The sequence below is a fragment of the Amblyraja radiata genome, chromosome 7 (assembly GCF_010909765.2).
Source record: "Amblyraja radiata isolate CabotCenter1 chromosome 7, sAmbRad1.1.pri, whole genome shotgun sequence".
Classification (NCBI taxonomy): domain Eukaryota; kingdom Metazoa; phylum Chordata; class Chondrichthyes; order Rajiformes; family Rajidae; genus Amblyraja; species Amblyraja radiata.
In genome coordinates, this window is record NC_045962.1 from 40,495,630 (window position 1) to 40,516,033 (window position 20,404).

General features: G+C 44.3%; 1 protein-coding gene across 6 annotated transcripts in view; it reads right to left on the reverse strand.

Moving 5' to 3' along the window:
• The window catches only part of erbb4 (erb-b2 receptor tyrosine kinase 4), a 798,196-nt gene that overhangs the window by 165,258 nt on the left and 612,534 nt on the right, over positions 1-20,404 (reverse strand). For all 6 annotated transcript variants that reach the window (XM_033024309.1, XM_033024312.1, XM_033024311.1 and 3 more), the window contains 3 exons: positions 16,331-16,463; positions 14,531-14,653; positions 14,099-14,197 (listed from right to left, as the gene is read on the reverse strand). In XM_033024309.1, coding sequence (XP_032880200.1) covers positions 14,099-14,197; positions 14,531-14,653; positions 16,331-16,463 — 355 coding nt within the window. The remainder of the gene's footprint in view (positions 1-14,098; positions 14,198-14,530; positions 14,654-16,330; positions 16,464-20,404) is intronic.

The following is a 20,404-nucleotide window of genomic DNA, read 5'->3' on the forward strand; positions in this document are numbered from 1 at the left end:
CCCTGTGATCACATGAGTTTCATCTGGGTAAATATTTTTCCTCCCACATCCCAAAGATGTGTGTGTTTGCAGGTTAATTAGCCTCTGAAAAGTGCTCCTGGTGTGTAGATAGTGGATGTGGAAGTGGGGTAACAGAGAACTTATGTGTATGGGCAATCGATGGTAGGTGTGGAGTCAGTGGGCCAAAGGGTCTGTTTCATTTAATCAATCAACATGGACCAGCACCTCTGGCATTACAGCCCTTCCACCAGTACTGTCAGCTACTGGGTCTTGGGAATGGAACTGGGACCTACAGGCTGTTGAGGTGGCTGAGAGCGTCAGTACTGAACTGGGGCTAACATGTCATCAAACTCCTTTTCCTTGTATTCCTGATCACTATACACAGTCTGAAAGTAATAATGTTAAAACAGACCTGAGCGAAGAAAGGTCTCTTGGGAACGCACCTGTTTCTCATCATTGTTTCCGAAGGGTTTGCTCTATTTTCAGGATAACTAACTACAAGCAAGCTCTCCGATTTACTGCTGAGTTTCATGAAACGTGAACAATACGCTGGGGTAAATTCACCAATCCTGTAACCCTGGACTAGGTCCAGCCCTCAGTGACCTGAGCTCTCTTCAAGCTTGGTTTCCCTTGCTCTATAATGACAAATTGTTGTTGAAAGGTACGAATCAAAGAGTTTCACCTCAGCACTTGTCCATCAGCTGGGTTTCTAATCCAAAACTAAAACAGAAGGAGCTTTTTTTCTGATATATGTCCCCATGTTTTGAAATCAAAACCCTATAATCCAAAGAGCAAATCTAGAATTTCAGTGAAACAATAAGCTTAAACCACAATAATTTCACACAAGATTTGTTAACGGGGTTTCCAAGAGAGGTTTCTGAGAAACAAATTAGATATTTCACTTGTCACTTGACTGCATTCTTATCCTAAGACCGAATGAAATGTGCAAATCACATGCTGAAGGATTATGAAACTGTTTAAATGTGATATACTCTCAAATTCACACAATTAAATTGCTTCTCCCCAGCACACTCCTCAGCTGTGAATGTTTGTCATCCTCTGCTTTATCATTTGTGATGTTCATACCTTTGTAGCAGTGAGTTTCATGTTGCATAGGTTAGTTGTTTCCCTGCTACCATACAGAATTTCTAGGTACATATGACAATAAAGTATAATTGAATCATTGAGTTCACACAGTTTCTCTCAAAATAAGAAGCCATGAAGCATTGTTAGGAAATGGTCGTTTGAGAGTGTGGATGTGCATTTTCGAGTGGCTGTGACAGCATTCGTGTGTGCGGCAATGTTTGAAGATTAGTCCGTGTTTCTTGGTATAAGTCTGTATCAATATCGAGATATGTATATTTGTATATGGCTGTCTATGCATTTGTGTACATGAGTGTTTATGATTGTGTATGTGGCACAGATAGACACTTCAAATGCAACTCTATTTGATGCGTCTATCTGTGAGTCTTTATATGTGTAGGATTGTTTTGTACGTGTTTAAGTGTGTAAGCATTTTTATGCAGCTTTTGTGTAAGTATGGTGTGTTTAGGTAGGTATGTAAATATTTATGTGGTGATTTGTTTGTGCATGTGTGTATGTGTGCATGTTGCCATTCTTGTCTATTAATGCAAGTGCTTAGAACTGGAGCCTCTTGGAATCAGTGATTTGTCATTTGTTGTACATCAACTAACTTAAAAAATCAACGATGCTTTTCACAGTGTACCTTCCCACCATATTCCATGCTGACATCTATACACTGCCATAGAGAAATCTGCTGAATGATGTGTGCAATGAGGGGGCCCTCAGATGTCAGGGAATAGGAAGGTGATCTCTAATATCTGGCCAGTCATGGGATGCTAGTGAGCAGGAGAGGAGGATTGGACTTCTGTGCCACTGAAGGGCATAATTAAAGTCTAAACAGATTTGAACTTTTTTTCGCCTTCCATCACAGTGAAGAATGTGGAGGAGTCACTGTGGTGGATGTTTACAGTGCATTCAGAAAGTATTCAGACCCCTTCACTTTTTCCACGTTACAGCCTTATTCTAAAATGGATTAAATTCATTTTTTCATTCATTCATCAATTTACACACAATACCCCATAATAAAAAAGTGAAAACAGGCGTTTAGAAATTTTTGCAAAGTACTTTGGCAGCGATTACAGCCTCAAGTCTTCTTGGGTATGACGCTACAAGCTTGGCACACCTGTATTTGGGTAATTTCTCCCATTCTTCTCTGCAGGTCCTCTCAAGCTCTGTGAGTTTGGAAGGGGAGCATTGATGCACAGCTATTTTCAGGCCCCTCCAGAGATATTCGATCGGGTTCAAGTCCAGGCTCTGGCTGGGCCACTCAAGGACCTTCACAGACTTGTCACGAAGCCACTCCTGCATTGTCTTGGCTGTGTGCTTAGGGTCATTGGCCTGTTGGAAGGTGAACCTCTGCCCCAGTTTGAGGTCCAGAACGCTCTGAAGCAGATTTTCATCAAGGATCTCTCTGTACTTTGCTCCGTTCATCTTTCCCTCGATCCTGACTAGTCTCCCCATTCCTGCTGCTGAAAAACATCCCCACAGCATGATGCTGCCACCACCATGCTCCACCGTAGGTATGGTATTGGCCAGGTGATCAGCGGTGTCAGGTTTCCTCCAGACTTGAAGCTTGGCATTCAGGCCAAAGAGTTCAATCTTGGTTTCATCAGACCAGAGAATCTTGTTGAGGTGCCTGTTGGCAAACTCCAAGTGGGCTGTCATGTGCCTTTTACTGAAGAGTGGCTTCTGTCTGGCCACTCTAACATAAAGGCCTGATGGGTGGAGTGCTGCAGATATAGTTGTCCTCAGGAAGGTTCTCCCATCTCCACAGAGGAACTCTGGAGCTCTGTCAGAGTGACCATCGGGTTCTTGGTCACCTCCCTGAACTAGTCCCTTCTCGCCCCGATTGCTCAGTTTGGCCGGGCGGCCAGCTCCATGAAAGTCCTGGTGGTTTCAAAGCTCTTCCATTTAAGAATGACTGAGGCCACTGTGCTCTTCGGGACCTGCAATGCTGCAGAAATTGTTTTATACCCTTCCGCAGATCTGTGTCTCGGCACAATCCTCTCAGAGGTCTACAGACAATTTCTTCATAGCTTGGTTTTTTCTCTGACATGAACTGTCAACTGCAGGACCTTATATAGACAGGTGTGTGCCTTTCCAAATCATGTCCAATCAATTTAATTTACCACTGGTGGACTCCAATCAAGTTGAAGAAACATCTCAAGGATAATCAATGGAAACAGGATGCACCTAAGCTCAATTTTGAATGTCATAGCAAAGGGTCTGAATACTTATGTAAATGTGATATTTCAGTTTAATTCTTTTTAATTACTTTGCAAATATTCCTAAACACCTGTTTTCGCTTTTATATTATGAGGAATTGTGTGTAGATTGATGATAAAAAAAATGAATTTAATTCATTTTAGAATAAGGCTGTAAAGTAACAAAATGTGGAAAAAGTGAAGGGGTCTGAATACTTTTTGAATGCGCTGTATGTTAAAAAGTATTTTATGTGTTCAGTTGCTTTTTATTTGCATGACTGACAGCAACTGAAATTCCTCATATGTTGCAAAACATACTTAGCTAATAAAGTATTATTGTGATTGTGATTGATCCTGGGAAACAGATCCTAAAACTAGAGCGCATAGACTTTGGGTGAGATGGGAGAAGTATAAGGGGGGCCTCTAGGGCAACTTTACACTCAAAGAATATTTTGTATCTGGAATGAACTGCCAGAGGAAGCTATAGAAGCAGATACAATTATGACTTTAAAAATACTTTTGGGCAGATATATGCTTAGAAAAGACATGGAGGATATAGCCCACATGCAGACCAGTGGAACAAGCCTAGCATACCAACTTGGTCAGCGTGGAAGTTGGGCTAAAAGGCTTGTTTCCATGCTGTGAAGATCTGTGACTCTATGGATCCACTGCTATACTGGTGTTGTGTACTGTATGTACTAGTGTATATGAGCAAGTAAATGTATATGTTTTTCTGTGTACTTGTGAGCATGCTTGTGTGTGCGTGTGTTTGTCTGTGTCTATATCAGTGTATGTGTGTGCATCTTGTAGCTGTGTACACGAAGGACTAGCAAGTGCCCTCCCTCCCTCTGGTGGGAACACCTTCACCAGAACTGCAGCAGGTTGAAAAGGCACTGAACCACCACCTTCTTAAGGGCAGTTAGGGATGGTCAATAAATACTGATACCAAGATCTAATACTTGAATAAAAATGTGTAAAGTCATGCAGAAGTTGTGTGCACTCATGCGTCTTTATGAGTGTGCAGATGTCACATGTTTACTTCTGTCTACATTGGCAATTCCAGGAAAGGGTGATTCAATAATGTGTGCGTGTGCAGGCATGAGTGAGGTGAGGCCAGGATGAAGCTTTTCCTTGAGAAGTTGCGTGACGACCATTTGGCGGGATTTATGGAACTGCAGACCACATGTTCCCATTCTGATGATCTTTTAAGCCTCTTTGGCATATGTTTCTGAATTTATTATTTCATATCAGCTGATGGATTTGGATTAAGGGCACTTGTAAGCAAATTTAATCACATAAGGGCTCAACATCAAACACCACAGGGGGCCAATATTCAATTGAGTAATAGAGTCATACTGAATAATTAATGCAAAGTCCAGGGAAGAAACACATGTGGTCAAGAACAAACCTCTTTGGAACTATGGGAAATGATTGTCGAGTATTATCAATAAATCGGAAAAATAATAAGCCAGGCTGTCCTTATTTCTGCCCTATAAAATTTCCTGCCCTTTAATCAGCTCCCAATCACTGTATAATTAGAAGGTGAATGGACAAACCATGGGCCCAAGCCTGTCCTACATGCAGATTTGCCAGCAGGTTGTGATCTGGCTTTTTATCCCCAGCCACCACAACCCTCACACCTCCCCTTCTTCTGCCACATGAGCCGTAGAGATAACCAGAGTCAGTGCGTAGGGAAGAAACATTTCCATTTATAGAAACCTCTCTTAGCATCAGTTGATATCAAAGCCTCTTTATAGCCAATGAAATATGTTTGAACTAAAGTCACCATCGTAATGTCCGTCATCCCTGAGATCAGAGACCGAGAGGATTAGCTGTGAAGGCAATCTTCCCCATGGACTGCTCCACACATCTACTGGCCTTCTACCCTCTCTGGACCAACCAGCAGCGTGACATCAATCATCTTGATTTTTCCACTACCCTCACCCCCTACAGTCTTACCCCATCTGAATGGAAAGCCCTGCGCTCATTCAGCAACAATCCCAACATTATTATTAAATCCACCGCCAAGAGAGGTGCCGTTGTAGTCTGGCAGGCTGACTTCTATCGTGCTGAGACACCAGACTCTTTCCTGAGATTCAGTGGGCAGATCTAAGCACAGTGTCCCAGGTGCACTGCTCCACCAGAAATGTTAGTGAATATTGTTACCCCACTGTCAGGACAGAAATAATAGCACAGTTAGCCAACTAGCAGCTTTGTGTATTTTAAGTCCTCCCATGTTGGCACATTCAGCTGCTGAGTTTTGTTCACTTTGATATTACCGTTGTCAGGTGACCACAATCCATCAGCTCATGCCGATAAATCTGCAGAGTCGGCAGCTGATGGGGAGCTGAATCACCTCGAACCAGCCGTCTCTGCAGAGGAGAGCTCCTTCAGGCAGTCAGAGGACTTCCAAGCCCCTGCTGGTGACTGGCGGTTCACTGCCATACATACCTGTAGCCTTACACTATACCACCTGACTAATTATTAGTTTAGTTTAGAGATACAGCACGGAAATAGGCCCTTTGGCCCACCGAGTCAGCGCTGACCAATGTTCCCTGCACACTTAAGGGCGGCACGGTGGCACAGCGGTAGAGTTGTTACGTTACAGCGCTTGCAGCGCCGGAGAGCCTGGTTTGATCCCGACTACGGGTGCTCTCTGTACAGAGTTTGTACGTTCTCCCCGTGACTGTGGGGTTTTCTCGGAGATCTTTGATTTCCTTCAACACTCCAAAGACATACAAGTATGTAGGTAAATTGGCTTGGTATAAGTGTAAATTGTCCCTAGTGTGTGTAGGATAGAGTCAATGTGTGGGGATCGCTTGTCGGTGCGGACTCGGTGGGCTGAAGGGCCTGTTTCCGCGCTGTATCTCTAAACAAAACTAAACTAAACTTTCACTATCCTAGGGAAAATTTACAATTATACCAAGCCCACTGCCTCACCTCTCCCTGTCTCTGCAATCTACGTCACCCTACAAACTCTCTCCCTCACCACGATTCTCCCAGATACTCCAAACTATTGGGTTATGCAAATTGGGCTTCACTCAAACAGAATCCAAAAGTAAGCTGCAGATGTTGGAAATCTGGAGTAATAGCAGAACATTCTGGAAACACTCAACTGGTCAGGCAGCAACTGTGCAGACAGAAGCAGTAAACATTTCAGGTCTGGTATTGTTTACCAGATCTGCTGTGTGTTTGCTGCTTTTTTATCCCCAGCGTCCTTCATTTGCCCAGCTCTCGAACACAGGGATTCCTCCCCCAACCTCTCCTTTCTTCTTAAACAATACCCTTCTGCCAATGTCACCTGGTTTGTGTGGGCTGCTATTGAATTTTGTCTTTTAAACTTTTGTGATTCACCTTAAAACACTTTGTTGTGTCAGTAGTTACAGGATGCATTGCTTGTTACAGGCACTTCGCCCCCACCATCTTCCCATCTGCTTCACTCATCTGTGATTTGCATTTGTCAAGAGCCTGATTCAACCCCAGGCACTGGCAGTCTGCCTTCCTGGGGAGAAGGGGCTGGTGGTGGGAGAAACACTTGGCCTTGACCCATTCCCACCCCCTGTGCAAGCAAGCACCCTTCCTAGTCCCAATGTTCCATGTTCTTGAGTGAGATTGGGCAAAGGTTGCATTGTGACTGAAGAATAAGGAGTTTAGCACAATAACATCAGCAACACAAGCTTATTTTCCACTCAACTGAGAGGAAGCTCCCGATTGCCTTAAAGGATGCGCAGGATGTGATAGAGCACTAAGCTGCAGAATCCAGGTCACAGGTTCAATCGCTTGGCTACAGCAAGCAGATTTACATTCATATTACACATCTTGCAAATGCTGTGATGATTATCATGTGCTCCGAGCAATAAAATAGCTAAGGGTTTTCCCTGATGACAAGACATTTCTATTTTCCCAGATGTACATCGGTCTAATCTCGGCAAGCCTCGGATTTAGCTTTGGGATTCCCAGCCTATCCCCACCCAGCTACACACTTATCCATAACTCATGTTCTCTTTTACACAGCAGATCGTGATAGTCCTTGTGATTTTAAACAATTGTCTCCTTCTAATAATTTTAGAGCTTATCAGAAACGACCTGGGATGTCAATCCTAAAATTAATTAAGGAGGCAGGGGAGCTCGTTCTGAATTGTTATTACAGACTCCGGCTGTGAAATTGGGTTGCATTGTCACAATGATTGTGACATTTCCTTGGTCCCACAGGTGTAATTTCCATTTGACATTGATCTTACATGTTAAAAGCATATCCTTAGTCAACTCATGCCATGCAGCATGGCGTAAGACATCTGGGCATCCATTGGCAGCTGATGTTGTCATTCTTGGAGCATTGTTGAGTGGACATTAATCTTGGAATTCTGGGCTGGGGCAAAACAGCTGCTGCCTGCTGTCAATACTGCACAGAAAGTTTGGTCCTGAACTTCAGGAAGTAGTCACACCTTGCCTTCTCCTGAGGCTGTGATGGACATCTGTCCGTGACTGAGGTGGGGCCTCGCTGACTGACAGAAGTGTATTGTGGTAACTAGTGGAAGAGACATTATCCGTGCCTGCTTCCCAAGCTGTGACTGGTGCTGAAGTGAGCCTTCATACTGTCAGAAATGGAGGCTTTGGTGGGAGATGTACCAAACCTTCACCGGGAAAGGGAGGAGGCAGTAGAGGAGAATTACACTGGCTTACTTTCCCAACAGGGCAGAGAATCTGTGAGATTTTCCTAGGGTGACACAGTGGCACAGTTGTTAGAACTGTGAGTTGACATGATGGTGCAACGGTATAGTTCCTGCCTCGCAAGGCCAGAGAGCCGGGTTCAATCCTGACTACTATATTCCATGCTCCATTGTGGGAAGAGATTACTAGGTAGACAAAAGCAAAAGATTCAAGGATGTGCTCAAAACCTCCTTGAGAAAATGCAGCATCCTCCCAGACTACAGGGAGCTCCTGATCCATGTGGAGAAGTCGCATTCAGAATTTGTAGTTCATGCATTGTGAGCACACTGAAACCTCACAACTCTCCGCCCTCCCCATTGACTTCCTTCAGCCCCAACTGTGGAAGAGAGTATGGTTCCCACATCGGCCTCATCAGCCACCTCAAAACCCACAGAACTGGAGTGGAATAAGTAAGTCATTTACAATTACCAGGGTCTGTCTAAGGGGCCTGTCCTACTCAGGCAATTTTTCAGGCGACTGTCGGCGACTGTCAAATTGCCGGCAGTTGCCTGAAAAACCGGCAACTGGAACGGTAACTGTCAGAGTGGAAAACACACACACACATCGCTTCCTTCACCAGCCCATTATGCAGGCGGGGGACAGGGCAACTGTCTGAGTGAAATTTACACGATGCAAAGCCAAGGTGATACAGACACACACCCGATGAACAGGAAGGTTGGCGATGTAATTAAGACAGCTAAGGCAGTGTACGGTAAGTCCTTTAAAAGAGGGGGGAGAGGGGGTGAGAAGGGGGGAGAAGGAGAGAGGAGTGGAGACAACTTTTAGGAAATCTGAGATACACGGCTGTGAAGCTCAGCAGACATTTAACATTATCGGTCGGTTATCCTTGGTTCTGTAAACTACTGCTTATGCTTTTTTTTCCAAATGAGCCAATGAAATCCACCGGTCAGCACCGGCTACAACCTACGAGAACCTTCGACCTCCTGGCAACCCACTAGGACCTCCTGGCAACCCACTAGGACCTACTGGCAACCCACTAGGACCTCCTGGCAACCCACTAGGACCTCCTGGCAACCCACTAGGACCTCCTGGCAACCCACTAGAACCTCCTGGCAACCCACTCGGACCTCCTGGCGACCCACCTACAGCACGAGAATTCTTGGTACTCTCCATGGCGGCTTCATTCTGGTTGCCGCTAATTTTTCAACGTTGAAAAATTCACGACTAGTTCCCAGAATGCGGGAACTCACGGCCATGAAGGCGACTCCCGGCAACCATCCTGCGAACATGTGGCGACCATGTGGCGACTGCATAGTCTCCTGCTGTCGCCTAAAAAGTCACCTAAGTGGGACAGGCCCATTAGGAGACATGATAAGGAACAGATGGTTGGTGAGACTTTGTATGTTGGGCATACGTGGTGATTGGAAGTTGTTGTTTGCTAAGTGATGAGATGCGAGGTGCTTGGAGCAGACTGAGGATCATTGAAGACTGGCATTTAGTGATGTCTTTGCAGATTCTGACCTGCACTGTTTTGGCTGCTTCTCTATTATCATTAGCCTTGGGGAGCACCCAGGCTATTCCAGACTAGTGTGGCAATGTTTGGGCTGACAGCTGTAAGCATTAGACTGTGTAGTCTTCTTGCCATCTCAGTGTGAACCTCACGTCCAGGACATCTCTGTGTCTCTAAAACCTCATCCACCGCTGTGTTGGAAAGTGACTGTTCTGTGCTCCACCGTGGCTTCCAGCAAGCCTTACAGTTAGCAAGCACTTTCCCTATGAGCTGTGGGTATGACATTAATTTGCATGGGCTTCAACCGATCTTGAACAGATGCCCTCACTTATACAATTGGACTCCATGGATATGTTTTATTACACAATGTCATTGGCCTGACTTGATGGTACAGTGTTAACTGTGAAGTGCTGTTCCCAACACATATCAGATAGGCATGGGTTGATGACATACTGCAATCCAGTGTGCGCCTTCCAGTGCGCTCCAACTTCTCCCTTGGTAATTGATTGTACTGGCTGCAAATTTCTGAAGCCCTTTTAAACATGGACACCATATCAGCCTGGCCCCACTTTTTATAGAAACTTGCTGGTGTCTGTGAGTCCTTTACTCAGTGCTTCCTGAATCTCTTCTGTAGCCTGTTTCAAAACTCTAAGATGAGCACGATCTAATCCCACAGATTTATATGTTCTGAGCTCTTTTCACCCATCTATCATTTTAGTTATAATCAAACTGATTAATTATGCTGTTTTCTCGAGGTTTCCCTGATGTCTACCTACCAGAAGTAGACATTGTGTGTGGTTACTGTATTCTGCTCACCCTCTATGTTTCAAATCAATTTACATCTTTATTGTTCTCACCTCTTCTCTCCTTGCCCTCTCACTGAATGTAATATCTTCTTGATTCCCCCAGCAAGCAATTAGTAAGTTGAATAGTATGTGATCTTTAATTACAAAGGGCTTGAAGTGTAAAAAGAAGCTTTGCTGCTGTTGTACTGGGCATTGGTGAGACTATAGATGGAACAATATCTACAGTTGTAATCTCTTCACTAACAAAAGGATATACCTTCATTAAAGAGTATACTAACAAGGCTGACTAAATTGATTGTTAGCATACCAGAGGAGCAGGAATTGTCTAGGATGGGGCTTTACTAACTGGAGTTCAGAAGAATGAAAGCTGATCTTATGGAAGTGTATATCAGAGAGAGTAGCAGGCTAGGTGCTAAGAAACTCTTTCCCCACACTAGACAGTCCAGATCCAGGGCTCTATCTCCAGGGAAGGGAACTGTAATGTTGGAGAGACATGAGGAAAGGTTCCTTTGCTGAGTGGCTTGCAAATCTTTGGAATTCCTTCTCTCAATAAGGACAGCAGAAGCCCTATTACTGAGACAAAGATGTGTAAGGTGTGTGTGTGGGTGGGGAAAGTTGCTTTTAAGATTAACTGGAATGATTAAAGAATTAAGAAGCACCTGTTAAATAATAAGGGACAGAACAAGTTGTGGGGTTCTACAGGAGTAATTTTAAATAATTTTAGAAAGTAATGAGAGAAAATGTTTTCCGTTGGATGGACTATCAGTGGGAAGAGGGAACAAACACTAAGTGAATAAGACATGGGTGAGGAGTACCGTAACTGGGAATGTTAGAAAACTGCAGGAGATTACAGAGATCAGAAGGACCATACAGAACATAGAGCAAAAAATAGTGCCGCCCAGAAAGAGGCCCTGTGGCCCACAATGTATGTGTGCAGCATAATGCCAAGCTAAACTAATCTCATGTGACTGCACATGAATCATTCCATTCCTGCATATCCATGTGCTAATCTAAAAAGCCTCATAAACGCCACTATCGTATCTGCCTCCACACTACCCCTGCAGCACATTCCAGCCACCCACCACCCTTGAGGTAAAAATCATGCTCCGCAAATCTCCTTTAAACTTTGCCCCTTTCAACTTAAAGCTACACCTTCTTGTCTTTGAAATTTTCATTCTGGGATATATGTTCTGACTGTCTACCCTATCTATGCCTCTCATAATTTATATACTCCCATCAGGTACAGTGGTAGAGCTAATTCCTTACAGCGCCAGAGACCCAGGTTCGATCCTGACTGTGGGCGCTGTCTGTATGGAGTTTGTACGTTTTCCCTGTGACAGGCGTGGGTTTTCTCTGGGATATTCGGTTTCCTCCCACACTCCAAAGATGTACAGGTTTATAGGTTAATTGGCTTGATATAAATGTAAATTGTCCCATGTGTTTGTGTGTAGGATAGTGTTAATGGGCGGGGATCGCTGGTCGGTGCGGACTCGTTGGGCCAAAGGGCCTGTTTCCGCACTGTATCTCTAAACTAAACTCTAAACTAAAGGTCTCCCCACAACCTCTGGCATTCCAGGGAAAACAATCCAAAATCTGTCCAACCTCTCCTTATAGATAATACTCTCTAATCCTGGCAGCATAAAGGAACTAGAAAACCCGAATGGTAACCTTAAAGCTGAGACAGTGCTTAACTGGGAACAATTCTGGCCAGTAGCTCAGGTGAAAGCCTTGGTGTGAGTTAGAACATGAGCAATAGAGTGTTGGTTGACTTCAGATTAATGGAGAGTGGAATGAGGGAACCAGCCAGCAGGGCATTGTAATTAAACTCCAGGGGTAACCGAACGATGGTCGAGGACATCAGAAGCAGCATGAGCTGAGGTTGGGCAGATGGATGGGATGGGATGGTACGTTGGTGGACTGGGGTGGATTTAGTGGTGGCATGGATCTGTGTCCTGCAACTCATCTTGAAATCAAATATAACACCAAGGTGGACAGCCAGGCCAGTTACAGCTGTTGCCTTTACAGTGAAACTGGGTCAGTGACTAAGGACGGAGTTGGCGACACAAATGAAGAATAGCTTTAGCATTTCCAACATCGCAGAAAGTGTCTCCTCATCCGTTCCTCAATAATGGACAACAACTGGAGAGAGTGGAGTGGTTGAGAGAGAGATGGTGGGAAGATACTGTAAATATGGGTAACATCAGTCACTGAACACCATATTTTTGGGTAATGTTTCTGAGGCCCTGTACCTGGCTGAGTGAGAAAATAAGAAAGCAAGGAAATAATAAATTAAATATCTCCCTAGGTTTTTTTAAATCTCTTCCCTGAACGGGGACGCAGCCTTTTCCTTGTCGTGTCCCCGTTGTCGTTGGGGCCTAACATCATGGAGCTGGCGGCCTCCAACCAGAATCGACCCGAGGGGCTCCAGTCGTAGAGCCCGCGGAGCTGGCTGACTTCGGAGCTGTGGTGGCGCTGCGGCTGCACCCAACTTCGGAGTTTCGGAGCTTCGGCCGCAGGCCCTGTGGACGGTAACATCGGGAGCTCACAGGTCTCTGGTGGGAGACCGATCGTCGGAGCTCCTGCAATGGCAACTTCGCCCGCCCGAATCGAGGAGGCCGAACTTTTGCCTTCTATCACAGTGAGGAGGCGTTTGGAGATTCACTGTGATGGATGTTTATGTGGAATTGTGTTCATTGTGTGTTTTATTTTTTTGCTGTTATGAATGCAGGAACTAAATTTTGTTCAAAACTTGCGTGTTTGAATGACAATAAAGGGCAATTGAATTGAATTGCATTCCAGGTCATGTTAATTAGTCTGAAGAAGGGTTACGACCCAAAACATTGTCTGGCGGGTTATTTGAAGCCGGGATGCTTGGCCTGAGTGACCTCTCTGCCAGTTCTAGCTATTGTAATGAATCCAGGCATTTACAAAACCCACATGGCTAAAGTCTTCCTGGACAATCATAATTGCTTGACTATTCTTGGGTTATTAGTAACCAGAAGATGGCAACAGCCATTCCTTCTATTGTTCATCCGTGCACATCAGATCACAACCGGCTACGAAGCATTTGCAAAACCATCCAATACAGTGCAATAATCTGCCATATGTTATGATCATCTATAGTATCCATGACATTTTTGGGCTGTTCCCACTCATACAGTAGGTACTATATTGCTGAAATGTTAATTCATTCAGTAGTATATCAGACCTCCACCAAATGGAATTATCACCCCCACCTCACTCAAAAGATCTTGGCCAAGCAGGATGCAAGGCATTTAGGATCCAATGGTGGAATATTTGAAGTTGCTAGAACTGCAGCAAAAATAGTTATAGTTAATTGGGTATTTTGTAAATGGTGACTGATTACAAAAACAGGCATAGGCCAGATATAATGCAATCAAGACAAGGTCAAGCACAATGGTTTCTTTTCTCTTTCTCTATTGTGGAAAAAATTCAGCTGGCTCTTTTCAATAGATTTTACATTAGCGAGATGTTGATTTAATTATAACTTCACTGGACTAACAGTGAAAACCATATTAGCCGGTTATATTAATTAGTAATATATTATCTTCATTCAGGAAATGCTGCGATAATAAGATGTGACTGGTGACTTAGTGTAGCTAGACTCCCTGTGTTAGCGTGACACTTTAATCATTTTCAAGTAGAAGGTAAATGAAGCTGCAGCTAAATTCTCCAACTTCATTTGAAACAACTTATTCCTTTCTTTCATTGACACCCCGTGGATACATTCAATAACTCCAACCTCCCTTGTTTCCATTGCTATGCTGTGAAAATTAATCAGGAACTAGATGCCATCGACTTACATCCATGAATTCCACATTCGCCTTGGGACCTGTTCTCTCCCGTAGGATCTTAATAGCTACAGGAATCTTCACCGTCTCCCCTTCTGGGACCCAGATGCCCTGATGAAGACAAAAATCATCAACTCAGAAAAATGCTTCGTACAAACAAAGTGTTTCCATTACAAATGGCTCCAGCTGGGGGATCTTTTCCTTAGCTGTCAACAGTTAGCAGGAGCAACTAAGAAAATCTATGAGCAGAATAGATTTACTGTAGATGGATCTGCCTGCATTAAGATGAATTGACTATGCATGCAGTTTGAAAGCCTTAAATCATAATTTTAGAGTGCAGCTGATGAAACAAAGGAAATTGCAAAATCTTGAGAAGCTGGCAAAATTAATGAATAGGTGTTCGCACCGTGAGTTATTACGGATGAGCAAGTTAGTGCTACTCACTTTGTAGACGGTCCCAAAGGCACCAGAGCCTAGAATCTTGATGCGTTTCAGTTCAGTCTCCTTGAGAATCCTAAGCTGGGCCTGATTAGGTGCAGCTCCACTGGGAGTTAAAGGTTCCACCAGCTGAAGGCAAAAAAGAATCAGACATAGAAGGAGTCAGTGGAACGCCCAACAAAACTGCCACCAGGGATCTCTTTCATCGTTTTCAGATCAACCGAACTGTGATGGCCACCTCACGTTCAGAATGATACAATTTCAATTCAAGAGCACAGACTGTGGAGAAGGTAGCACAACTGTCTACACTGATGCTTGGTTCTGGCCATACAGATGCAATTGGAGAGAGTGAAACAACGTCACCAGGATGTTATTTGCAATGCAATGTTTCAGTTATGAAGGGAGACTGGATTGATTTGCTTTCCTTGAAGCAGAGGAGAGATTTGATTGAGATGTACAGTATAGGATTATGAGAGGTATTGATAGGCAAGGTTGTAAGAAGCCTTTCCCCATGACAGAGGTAGCTAAAACTACAGGCCGTTGATTTAAGGTAAGGGGAATCTGACATTTTATTTCACCGAGAGAGTGGTTGGAATCTGGAATGTTTTACCTGAAAAGGTGGTGGAGGCTGGTACTCCCATCATGTTTATGGAGGATCTAGTTCAGCACTTAAATCACAAAGCATAGAAGGCTATAGACTATGTGTTGATAAGTTAGATCACTATAGATGGATCGCTGATTGTTGGATTTGGTGGGCCAAAGGACATCTGTATAACTCCATACCTCTAAATCTACATTATAGCATAAAGAAAAAAACCCACTGAGTTTCAATGGAAAAATAAGCTTGCCAAATCTGAGAGGAGGCATTATGAGGTGATTTAACAATGAGGCTTGTAGAAGGTGTTTTTAAAAGAATTGATGGATAGTTACAAACACCAAGGGAATTTCATTGTGTGAATTCCAGATCTGCAAAAGCAATGGCTGTCAATGGTGGGGCAAAGGTAGGATAAAAGAAGAGGGTCTATGAAGGAGGGAACTGTGGCACAAAGTGAATTTGATAGGGAGGCATGATTTGGGTAAAGTTGCAAATCTGACTTGTTTGTTTTCAAGTCTTCTTCCACAACTACACTGCACAAGAAGACAGGCCAAGGACTATGCGGCAGCAAGGAATGCATGGCATTACTTTGTATCAGAATGGGCTTTGATTTCTACCCCCATTAGTCGATGGAAGCTTAGGGATGAGACACATTTATGGCCCAAGAAATCAGTTTAGAAGTAATAGTACTGTCTATTTATTACTTGATAGAAGGTTTGCTGGAGTTGAATGGCTTATTTTATATTTCAAGTATGAATTTAATTGTTCCAGTTCCAGTGCATATTACAATTAAACACCCTCTCTACAATTCAAGGCTTGATGTTGTGAGGATCTCACTGTCACAAACCCATGTGCTGTTTAGCCAACCACATCCCTTCCAAAGCGTTGCAATGGCAATGGAGTTTGGGTGGGAATAGATGTGACATCCCAAAAACGCAATGGTCAGTAGGTAATTGGCTACTTTAAATTACCCCTTATTATAGAGGATGGGGGCAAAATCAGTAGGGTTATAAGGAAACAACTGAAGGAATGGAGTTTCTCTCAGAGCTGGCATAGACTATGGGCTGAATGGCCTCCTACGCTGTGAAAAATAATAACGTGAGAAATCACCATGAATTTTCGGAGCGTTAAACCCTGTTTGGATTTAGTAGCGAATGCATTCTGCTTCAATAATTGGGCTCAGCAGAGTAGATCCCATCCGCCTGCATTACCTCAGTCTCCAGGAAGCGGCGCATTGCCCTTTTCTTCCTGATGCTCTTCCTCCTCACATACACGGCGACCACCAGCCCCAGGATCACCATGATGAACAGTCCACCTATCACTCCGGCAGCTATCAGCGGCATCCTGCCAAGCAAAGCAACAGAATGGGGGAAGAGCAAGGGTCAACAGGGTCAGGACAAAAAAAATGCTTGTTTGAAATTTTCACAGAAAGAGGAAGACTGCAAACGATTCCAATCACCCTCAAACAACCACACCAGGCTAAACAAGCTCTGCCATCCAAGCAGAAATTCCCCAGGATCCTGTGATCAATCCAATGTGTGGAGCTGGATGGCCATACTATTCTCACATGGGATACAACAATTATATTGAAACGCTTCAAACCCTATTCTCACAGAAGATTGCTGCTGTGTTCTGTTTACATTCATTTAGTTGCGAGAGATTATGTGCTAGTTTAATTGTTAATCGATGATCACAATTTTTCTCCTAAGCTCAAATGCTTTTGTTTCTTCAAAGGGGGAAGACACATGCATGCATGGATATTAAGTGAAAGGTTGACTTCTGAGGTTGTGAATTTGTGTTTATACATTAGGGATGGAAAGGTGATGTTAGGGGGATAACACTTAAAAACCCTTCCTAATATTATGACTGAACAGGCCTGAGTCAAGTGAAGGAGAAAGCAATGCAGAGCATATTCCTGTCTTGACAACTGAATGGTAATTATAATGAATGCCTGAACTCTTTCTGAAGGGTCTCATTTAGATCCAAGGGGCCCCTTGAGTGAGCTAGATGTGGAGGGGGGCGGGGTGGATGGTGGCAGGCTGGCTGTGTAGGAATGCACTATCTCTAGTCGTGCAAATCCCACTTGCTTGCAGAGTCAAGCTCATCAGACTCAGTTTTTAATTAGAAATATCCATCATTGTAATCTGCTTTTATTACCAGAAGGGCGTAAATGGAAAGCATCCAAATTCAGCAAAGAAGCAGAGCGAGCAGCAAACAAAGGCACCTGCTACAAGTCACCCAGTGATCCATTTAAAAGTGGAAAACAAGAGCTGAATTAATACCTTCCTTTATATGATATAGGTGGACCAAATGGCGGCCCTGTATATCTTTCCCAACACAACAGACAGAGAACAATAGAAGAACATTGTGAATTTCCTTTTGCTGAGGTGAGAAGCAGCTGGAAGATGGCATAGAGTTGTTGGATATTGAGGGGAGTGGGGTCAATGGCCATGCAGTGTGTAAGGAACAAAGAAAAAGCCATTTAGAAGGAGCACACCATTACAGATTAGTAAGGACGAAAGAACCAGAATCCAGACACACAACTGAGCGGAAGCAAAGACCAGATTATTACAAAACTATTTTGATAGAAGAAACCTGTGTTTTTCTCCCAAAATTTTCACTGCTTTGCAAAAAAAGGTGGAGAGAAACGGGAAAACACAGGCCCAGGGTAATGGATCAAAGGAAGCAGAAACACGTGGAACAGGCTAGGACAGGCTTCTTTGGGGAGGAACTAATGGATTGGTCTGTCTGGAGGAGGGTCATTAATGGACTGGTCCGTCTGGGGAGAGGATGGTTCATGGACTCGTCTGTCTGGAGGTGAGGATGGTTCATGGACTGGTCCATGTGGGGGAGTATGGTTCATGGACTTGTCCATCTGGGGGTGAGGGTGGTTCATGGACTGGTCCATGTGGGGGAGTATGGTTCATGGATTGGTCCGTCTGGGGGCGAGGGTGGTTCTTGGACTGGTCCGTCTGGGGGTGAGGGTGGTTCATGGACTGGTCCGTCTGGGGGTGAGGATGGTTCATGGACTGGTCTGTCTGGGAGAGGGTGGTTCATGGACTGGTCCGTCTGGGGGTGAAAATGGTTCATGGATTTGTCCTTCTGGGGGTGAGGATAGTTCATGGACTCGGCTGTCTAGGGGTGAGGATGGTTCATGGACTCGGCTGTCTGGGGGTGAGGATGATTCATGGACTGGTCTGTCTGGGTGAGGATGATTCATGGACTGGTCTGTCTGGGGGTGAGGATAGTTCATGGACTCGGCTGTCTGGGGGTGAGGATGATTCATGGACTAGTCTGTCTGGGTGAGGGGCACGTCTGGGGAAGGTTGGAGTTGTTCCACCTGTAATGAGGTTTCTAGAGTTTGATTCCGAGGGAATGGCTCTGCGGGAATATTTCCATGATGTGCCTGGCAGTTTTTTCGCTGTGGTTTGGACGCTAGTCAGGTGTCTTTTAACAAAGGTTTTGCAGCAACTGTGACAGTGCACATTACCATGTCATATTGCTGGCACAGAACTGCAATTACTGTGACAAATATTTGATGTTTTAATGAGGCTCCAGTCAGGAGGTTTTCAATGAATCCTGTAAACTGTGTGTATTTGCTGCCTGTCTGAAAGACACACTTGCAAGCAGTGTCATATTTGGATAATTATTGCTCTGCATTTGGTTCTCTCTGCTTTCCGGAGGAAGAACAGATGGATTTGTCAAGCTCCTTCACCCCTCCCGCAACTAGTCTAATTACCCACTCCTTTTAAGCCTACAATGTGAGCCAATGTCAAATCAGGCATCCAGGGTCTCGACACAAACACGACAACTGGACAGCAGTCAGGGATGGAATCCAACGGGTTTCTTCAGAATGGTCTTGGAAATTAAAGGATTTGAAGATTATTTTCTTGGAGACATCTTTGAGCAATACAAAGGGGGAAAAAATCTATTGGTCAGTATAAAACAGTAGGTTTCATTTGCTTTGGTGTTAAAATAGTCTTTGTCATGAACAAAATATGTTGCAGTCTGATTGTTCAGGATCATTCAGTTGTGCAGTGAAGAGTCTATGCTTTGGATGATCATTGTTCTGTTTATGGTTCCCTCTGCCTTCTGGAGGAAGAGCAGGTGAGGTTGTCAGGCTTTGTCTCACATTGCAAAGCTGGACATGCTGAATGACCCCAGTGTCTGGAGTGTGGGTGGGATTATACAAGGAGGCCGGAATTCACTGTGATGAATTCTTCTGGAATACACTAATCTCAGATCCTGGCACTTTCCCAAATTCCCCTTGTGAAGATGGTTATGGGTTGACTTCTTGAAACATTGCAGTGCTTCTGCTGAAGGCGCTCCCACGTGCTATTAGGAAGAGTTCCAGGATTTAGACCCAGTGACGATGAGGAATCTGTGATACATTTCCAAAATCAGGATGTTGTGAGACTTAGAGGAGAGCATGCCCAGGGTGGTTTTCCCAGGCATCTGATTCGCTTCTCATTCTGATAGAGGTTGTAGGTTTGTGAGGTATTGTAAAAGTATCCTGGTTGAATCGCTGCAATGCATTTCATAAATTATACATGTAGTACTCACTGGTGGATAAGTTACCAATCAAGAGGACTACCTTGACCTAGGTGATGTCTAGCTTCCTGAGAGATACTGGACCTGAATTCTTCCAGACAAGTGGAGGATGTTCCATCATTATGACTGGTTGATGCCAACATAAACCATTTTCCGCACCAGGATATTGATGTTGGAGACTCGGTGATGGCAATGCAATTGAAAGTTTGGGGCCAAGTGTCAGATTGTCTTTTGTTGGAGATGGTCACTGCCTGGCACTTTTGTGATGTGAATGTTACCTATCACATATTAGCCTGAATGTCATATTGATCTTGCTGCATGGGCTGCTTCATTTGATCACGAGTTGCGAATGGAATTGACCAATGTGCAATCATCAATGGACGTCTCATGTTCTTATCTTGGAACGACGCGGGGTTGGAGTTAGGGAGGTGGCATGATCCTCCTGCAGGGAGTTGGTCATCGAGGAAACTTCCAATGTCTCTGATCACTGTACTTGCGGGAACTATGTCCATCTGCAGCTCCTGATGAACCAGGTGAGGGAACAGTACTTGGCCGACCTCAGGATCACTCGGCAGAATGAGAGTGTCATAGATAGGAGCTATACAGACGTGGTCCCACCTGAGATAGAATAAAGAACTGTACAGCACACAAACCAGGCTTTGGCCCACCATATCCATGCCAAACGTCATACCAGGTTACATCAATCTCCTCTGCCAGCGTGTGATCCATACCCC